At 40.7% G+C, this 8581-nt stretch overlaps 1 protein-coding gene across 1 annotated transcript; it reads right to left on the reverse strand.

Annotated features, from left to right (window-relative positions):
• Positions 1-596: 596 nt before the first annotated feature.
• Positions 597-5559, reverse strand: LOC121940120 (phytanoyl-CoA hydroxylase-interacting protein-like). The gene is made up of 5 exons (XM_042482975.1): positions 5218-5559; positions 4378-4552; positions 3344-3461; positions 2383-2563; positions 597-1413 (listed from the first exon to the last, which is right to left on the reverse strand). The coding sequence occupies exons 1-5, from the start codon at positions 5557-5559 to the stop codon at positions 1039-1041; spliced, it is 1191 nt and encodes a 396-aa protein (XP_042338909.1). The 3' UTR covers positions 597-1038.
• Positions 5560-8581: the final 3022 nt, after the last annotated feature.

Raw genomic sequence — 8581 nt, forward strand, 5'->3', positions numbered from 1 at the left:
AATTTTAAGAAATGTACTCAACATGTTCTCAAAATGATGTTCAATTCACAAGAATGAGAGGGACGTGAGGTTACACCAAACTTTACTTTTTACCGCCAAATTTGAATCAGTTCATCCTTGACTCAAGAGGGCGTTTGTGCCAAATTTGAAAAATAAATCCCTTAAGGTGTTCTTGAGATACTGTGTTCATAAGAATGAGACAGATTAGGTCATAGTGCCTTCGACCGATGACCACCAAAATCCAATCAGTTCATCATTGAGTTTGTGCTAAATTTGGAAAAAAAAATCCCTCAAGGCGCTCTTATGTGTTGCTGCTAATCACTGACACATCTGAGGTTGTTATAATATAAAAAAATCTACTTTGCATATAGTGTATTGAAAATGACTCAATTATTTTAGTGATTTTTCATCTAAACACATAATAATAAAAGCATAATGATTTCAAAGATTAAAATTCTGAAAATGAATTAATATTTGAAAACTACGATTAGGACTGATGTTCAATTAAAAAAATTAATAAATGAAAGAAGCAAATGTTATTATGTAGAATATCTTTTTAAAGCTTGATTTTGAAAAGTGCATTTTGTGCGCAGAGCGGCATGAGTGTGTATGTGTAATATTAAAGCGGAGCCCTAAAAGGTTAAATTTCAGAATTCAGTCCTGTTGTCCTGCTATTACTTTTGACACGTTAACCCACCAGAGACACTCGACTCGTTAACGGACTCACATATCTCTCACAGAATCATAAAGTTCTGGTTTCACATCGGCTTTGCATTATCTTTAAAAGTTACATACGTAACTATGGCTCTATAATTTCTGGATGACTGAGAGCGATGGTTTAAAACCAGAATCAGTTGAAGGTGTGATAAGGTGACGACAAACAGTAGTGGTTTTAGTGTTTGATTAACAGGCATTACAAGCAACTATCCACGCATCCCGCAACGAGCAGGTGGTGAATTTGATTAGTAGCTCATTAGCCGCTAAAATCACCATGTCGCTTATTAGCAGGTTAGCCGGCCGTCCAGTCAAAAGATCCGGCTAACGTCCTACGCTGATGTTGCAGATCTTGCAGCTGGGGTCTTTCTTGGCATTGACGGTGGACTGACTCATGAGCTGGTGTCCGCTGATCTGTTCCACCGTCCCCAGAGACAGATCCACCGGCTCAGTGTAGATCACCTCCAGGATGACGTCCTGGGCGTGGCGGAAAGACAGCGAGCCGTCCTCCTCCTCGGTGCAGCTCAGGAAGCGGTTGTCGGACCTGTCCAGTGCCGGCAGCCTCCCTTTACAGAAGGCGTCTCCGTCAGAGCCGTCGGGAGACAGGACCAGGATGACATAGTGGTAGGACGTGTACATGCAGTAGAAATCCCCAAAGTAGATGTTGGTGGTCCGGTTGAAGAGGATTTCTGCTTGGATCTGTGCAAAGACAAATGCAGTGTGAGTGCTACTTCTCCATCCATCCATCCATCCATCCATCCATCCATCCATCCATCCATCCATCCATCCCTGCTTATTCCAAGATCCCAGGAAATGCTCCCAGCTCTGAAGCTAATTTTACATAGTGGCCAAAAGTGAAATTACATCGTCCAGGTCCGTCACTGATGCCCATTTTTTCCCCATTGACTTAGACTGGGTAAGAGACATCTGTAAATCGGTGAATAACTTTTTGTGAGCATCAAACCCCCTGCAAACAACTAATTTTACTATTGAGACTGAAGCTGTCCAGTTCGATAACATTTGAAAAGTCTAAAAAAGGCGCAGACCGCCATTGAAGCAAGCAAAGTTGTACACTGGAAGTCAGTCGCTCTGCCGATGGTAGTTACCTGCTCGGGCAGATTCAGTCACGCTTGGCCGCTGTAAGTCTCTAGTTTGCAAGCCTCATGGGCCCCATTATATGAAAGATCCTGGTACTTTCATACTGTTAAAGTAGAGCTTCTTTTTTACTTCAGAAATTAACGGTGCCCCGCCTCAAAGCTGTATCCAGATCTTCTTAATACATCAACGGCTTATCTAGTGCCAGAGGCAGCAGGCTGAGCAAAGTACTCCAGCCATCCCTCTTCCCAGCAACCCTTTCCAGGCCTTGGGTCTTCACTGTCTGAAACACCTTTTAACACGAAGGAGCAGCAGCTCTACTCCGAGCTCCTCCCCGATGTCTGAGCTCCTCTCTGAAGCCACATTTAAACAAGAATAGCCTTACTAAAAAATGGTGTTTATTTTCACATTTTAAAAAAAAAAAATTACAAACAATGTAATATTTATGCAAAGACAGCAGTTGGCGGTGTAACTTTGTAAAGAGACACCATAAAACAGACGTTCTCAAAGTCCGGGCTCTGGACAGCAAGTCAATCTGCTCGTATCAGGAATACAGTAATAAAATAATAATACCTGGAAGCGGTAGGGTCCATAGGGGGAGTCCTGGGGGGGTTTTCCTGTGTTGAACTCGGTGTTGCAGCTGAAGAAGACCCCCTTCAGTTTACCGCTGATGGGCGACCCGTGACTGCCACTGTTGTCTTTAACCGACGGCAGCATGCGACGGCACTGAGCGTCTCTGGAGCGATAAGAGGGGCTGCAGACAGGACACAGCAGGGTTAAAACACAGCAGGACAGACAGAGGACACCAGCACACAAACACACACACACATACACACACACACACACACATCCTTGTACTTATATCATTGTGAGGACCCTCAATTAAATAATAAATTCCCAAGCCCCATACCCTCAACCTGAACCCGAAAACCAAATGTTAACCCTCAAAGTTGTCAGTTTTATTTACAAAGCCCATTGTCTCAGAGCGCTTTACAGCATACAACATCCCTCTGTCCTCAGACCCTCACATTGACAGGAAAAAATCCCCCCCAAAAAACCCTGTAACAGCAGAAACAAACATGATGCAAACCTCGGGAAGAGCTAGGGGGGGGGGGGCAGCAATAGGCAGCAATAGAAATTGTAAAAAACAATTCAATTACAGTAGATGACAAAAAGAAAGAGGGAGAGAGATGCACAACAACAATAACGGTAACAATAACATAACATATAACAATTGTAATAGACATAAAAATAATAAATGTAACTGATAATAGCAAACTATGTTATGTGCAAATATTGCAGTTTATGTGAGTGGCAATAACAGTCATAAGAGAATATTAATAGTAGAGGCATGACTAATAATAATAGCAAATGGTCCTTTGAAGAAGTGAGGATCGGTCAAAATGTCCTCACCTTCCAAAAATGCCCTCCTTCGGCTGCAAAAACACTTTCTGGTCCTCACTATGTAGCATGTACAAGACCACACACAGACAGACAGGCAGACAGACAGACACACACACACACACACACACACCTGGCCTGCTGGAAGTACTCCTTCTCCTGGTTTCTGTAGAAGACGGTGAACGGCAGCATCCTGCCGGCAATCGCCTCAGCTTTCTGCAGCAGCTGGTTCAGATGGACGGTGGAGTAATCTGCATGCAAAACACACGCGTGTACATTTATGCACGCTTGTGAGGCGACTACACGCTGACAGAACACCAGCAGCTAAAGATTCACCTTTTCATCTAACTCACATAATGCCTTGTACATGATATGATCTATAGAGATGAAGACAATTACAGATAAATGTAAGTTAAGGCTGTCAAAAGATTAATTTTTCTAAAATTGCGATCAGTGGCAGAAATTCAATTTTTAATCTGGATTAATCACAGTTTTTAAATCACTTGTTTTCATTTCAGTATTTTGCATTTCAAAACAATTTTGAAGTTGTCTCAATTAGGAATCAAACAACAGCAAAAAAAAGCTGCATAAAGTGGGCGTGTCTGTGAAGAGGAGATTAATGGGTACCCACAGAACATAGTTTCATTCAGATATCTGGAGGTCAGAGGTCAAGGGAACCATGTGAAATGCTGTTTTTCCATCTTCAGAGTTAGGCCTACCTTTTGAGCATTATTTAACCCTTCTTGAGGAGTTTGCTTGACATGGCCAACAATTTATGTGATAAAAAAAAAACAAAAACGTATATGTACAGGTCTTAATTGCATTGTCACTAACATGTTACCGCTGACAGCCCAAATTTAAATACAACCAGAAAAATACAGATCGTTAATTTAAACATTTAGCAAGTGAAGGCACACTGGTGAGATTTTTAACATGGTATAATAAAAAAACTATCCAAAATTAAAGGAGAGATCATCTTTTTATTTAATAAGAAAAAAATAATCTCAGATTGTATTGTCTTTTTCACCTCTGAAACCAAACCTGCACCTTTGCTTAAACAGAAACTTTCAGTAGTTTTAATGCAGCTGCTGCAGGAAAGAGTTTTAAAAAACCAAAGACAGCGTTGAGGTGAGTTCGTGGACTGACAGAAGTGCTGAGGTATCTGACCTGCGGTGCAGAGCTCGATGATCTCGCTCCACTGAGAGACGGCGTAGTCTCCGTCCGGCTGTTTGGCGGCTGTCTGGACGGACACGGTGTACTCAGTGCGGGGACTCAGGAACCAGTGACCTCTCACTGTCATCGGCAGGGGGACCGCCTTCGCCACCAGCTTCGTCGGTACATCCTAAAAAATACAGACACAGCAGGAGGACGGTATTTAGTTCTCGTCAGTGGCCCTGAGGGTCAAGACACTACAACATTTCTGAAAACAAAAAAGCATTTCTCAAAATACTACATTTCCCAAAACAACACCATAACATTTCCCAAAACAATGCACTTCAGAAAACAAAAAAGCATTTCCTAAAGCACAACAACAACTTTGTTTGCATGTAGTGTGTAGAAAATAATAGAATTTTTTTTTGTTTGTTTGCTTTTTTCATCTAAAAACTGTAAATTAATACTTGATATTTAGGATTTGGACTGATGATAGATAAAAAAAAAAAAACTCAAACTGCATTTTGGGTGCAGAGTGACATGAGTGAGTCCAAAAATAATATATAAAAATTAGTATTGCTAGTTATCATTGGCATATCCCAGGCTGTGATATTAATAAAAAAAAATCTACTTTGCATGTAGCATATTGAAAATGATTCAATTTTGTGTAATTTTCCCCCTAAAAACATAGAGGCATCATGATATAAACCTGGCATTTAAAGGGTTAAATTCTGAAAATACATGTTCTGTATGATTAGGACAGGCGCAGGTGAAAAACAAACAAACAAACAGCATTCACACCGATCCCAGAGATCTGGTCAGCGTTTTTGGCGTGAAGATGATGGAGGACGCGACCTTGTGTTTAAACTTGTTGGAGTCCTTATTCTCCGTCTTGTTGAGGTCGATGAAGTAGTGCGTGATCCTGTCTCTGCCGCGGCCGTCCATGTCCCAGCTGATCTTGAACGAGTCACAGGTGATGTTACTGATCCGGATCTGCCGAGGAACCGGCAGGTCGTCCACGTCGCCGAGGCCGCTGTCCGCAGACGCCGTGCCTGAGGGGAGTCGGTTCACACGCATCAGCTTCCACACAGAAACGTGTGAGCGGAAACGTGCTGCATCTGCTTCAAACTGTGAATCGACTCCGTTTAACTGTAAATAAGAAACTGGAGCTTTTTCACGTTCATCAGTTTGAGACATGCTGCTGGACGTTTCATCAATGTTTTAACAGTTAACAACAAGCTGAGAGCTGAAATCCACGTGGGTTTGTGTGTTTATGGCACGTTTGACATGTTTATCACATGTGGAACATCAGGTCACATGTGATACATTCAACTAACCGCAGCATCATGTGGTGATCACACACTGTCGCGGTGCATTTCATGACATCATTGGCCAAGTAAAAACAATACTTTCACATTTACTTTAATTTATTTACTAAAATTTAACTTTTGGTAGCCTGGAACAACATCAGTTTCCTTGTGCAGCATTCAGACGCCTTTCACAAGTATTTAAACGTCTGAAATCTGAGAAAATTGGTTTAATTTCTTAAATAAATAAATACATAAATACAAAACATGGCTGAAAAGCCAATTAGCAACTTAGCAAGAGATGTTCTAAATTTTCCAGAAATACAATCATTTTAAAAACATCCAGAAAACTTAAAAAAATAAAATAAAATAATTCAACAACAACATTTCAGGTGATTTTCTTGCAGCTCTTAACTTCTTTGCGTGTTTAAGCTGATTCTCAGGATTAAAAGGGTTAAAGAAACAAAAATATTTTATGCTTTTGTAAATTATGTTTAAAATGATATTGGTTTTTTTTTTTTTTTGAAAAGAAAAACAAACTATAGCTACATGAGTACTTTAACAAATGTAACGCGATTTTGACCTGGAGAAGTGCGTGAAAACATAAACGCAGGACTCAAATCTGAAACATTACTGTGATAAAATACTCCTTCAGCAGCAGTAAAACTTTCCTAAAATCTAATAAATCACAACAGACGAAGATGTTTCAGGATGATTTGAACAGTGAAAGATTTCTTTATTTTGTCCAACTCGTGTCCTCTCTCTGTATTCACCTCCTCCCTCCCTCTCTGTCTTTTTGTCTCTCCAGAGTTCGGCTCGGAGGACAAAAGGCTTCAGAGACTCTGAACAAGGAGCCTGTTGAGGAGGAGGAGGAGGAGGAGGAGGAGGAGGACAGCTCAAAATGTAACGTCTTGTTACGACTCATCTTGTGTTTTTATAGTGAGAAAAAAGAAACTGATTAAAACTTTAAATCAGGAGCGTCCAAACTTTTTCTTCCAGAGAAAACAGCTCTGTGAAGTCGTAACACGCCAGAAAACCAAATTCACTTTTCTTCCCCGGAAACTTTCCTTTAAACTCCACACAGCTGACCTCCCCCCTCCTCCCCCCTCCTCCTCCTCCTCCTCATCCCTCCATCCTGTCTGAATGGAGGAGGTGAAGCGTCCGTTCTCTCCATGGGAAGGTAATTAGCCACAGAGACTCTGCAGATTCAGAGTCTGAGTCCACAAACAAAGCTGCTGCCGAGCAGCAGAGCTGAGAGGCCTCTCCTCTCCTCCTCTGTGACCTCCGGAAAGTTCCTTAAATCAAACGTGATTATCACCGAGACAGACCGCCGTCCTCAAATATGCATCCACCTGACACGACTGAGAAAAAAAACCTCATGCAAGAAACAAAATACAAACATACTTTCAAACTTTTACAAACTTTTTTTTGCTCGTATCTGGGGTTTGTTCTTATTTTGTTAGAACGCTGTTTGTTAGAACCAATGTTTTCTTAATTTTGCTTTTCTCTTCGGTAAGAGAACATTTTACGAGAGGTCGAGAGCGCTCGTAACAAGATGAGAGGAGAGAAACTTGCTGTCACAGTCCTAAAATTGTTGTCCAACAAAAGGAAAATTAAGTTTTATAATTGAGAGACATTAAAAAAAATGCATTAATATCATTTAATTTAAACGTATATGTTACATATATATATTAATTTTCAGTTACTGATCGTCCCTCTGCTGACCAGAGCTGAACTATAGTGAAGTACATTTACTCAAATACTGAACTTTTTACTCCACTACTGTTTTTTATTAGATAAGTACTTGGCAAATTAAGATTTTTTCACACAAACCAAAAATATGAAAATGTAAGAGCATCTGAAACAGTTAATTGATTAATTAGAAAATTGATTGGCAACTATTTCTTTTGTGTAAGTCTTTTTTGTGCAAATATTTAAATTTAAATGGAATTTAATAATTATTTTAATTTATTAAATGTATTTAAACCTTTTTGCAGATGTACTTTTACTTTTAATACTTAAACGCATCTTCCTGAAATCACATTTACTTTAAGTTTATTTAACAGAACGGCAGTCACTACTGCAGAAGTTTTTCTTCTTCTTCCATCTTTTTTTTGGTGTCATCGCTCCAGTCGTTGCCCTTATATGGTGTTCGGGGGCGTTACCTGTGCTGACAGGTGACACCTGGTCAGAGCAGATTTGGGTGGTTTGCAGTGTTCGGTATGATGAAGAGTATTTTGAGATAACGTTGCTGCACGAGGCCCTTCGTGTCGTCGGTGCAGCTTCGCTCTGCTCCGTTAGTCTCGTTTACATCCACATTCAAATCAGAGCAGCCGAACAACATCTGAGACCCAAACCAGCTGCATTTACACGAAGCCAGCGAGCCGCACCCGACTCCCTCTCCTTTAATCTCACGTCTACGTTAAACCTCTGATTTAACCCTTCAGGAGCTGATTTTAATCCCGTCCTAATGTTACAGTCTACTGCAGCGGGACGACTCACGGAGACAGATCCATCATCTACCACATGACCCTTCATAAGGTCGCGTGGGGATGAAACTCATCCCGGTTTATGAGCGAGCAGGGGCGGAGCCAGAGGGGGGAAACGCTCCCTCAAATCTGATTTGTCGACCTTAATGAGTCAAATTATTCCCTAAAGTTTTAGGTTTTCGGCTAACAAACATTGTTAAAGTTAAGTGATCGAACAGTGCTGGAATAAAGAGATAAATTATTTTATTAAATTACATTTCAGTTATGTTTTGTCAACATAAATTACTGGTGATGGTTGAGAATAAATAGTTTTCGTTGATTTAACACAATTCTACGATCTGTGTGTAACCAATATTGAACCGAGTAAATCCAACTCTTTTCTCTGATTCAGACACGCAGCGCGGACGAGGTGATTTCCAGCAT

This window comes from Plectropomus leopardus, unplaced genomic scaffold (assembly GCF_008729295.1).
Source record: "Plectropomus leopardus isolate mb unplaced genomic scaffold, YSFRI_Pleo_2.0 unplaced_scaffold753, whole genome shotgun sequence".
Lineage (NCBI taxonomy): Eukaryota > Metazoa > Chordata > Actinopteri > Perciformes > Serranidae > Plectropomus > Plectropomus leopardus.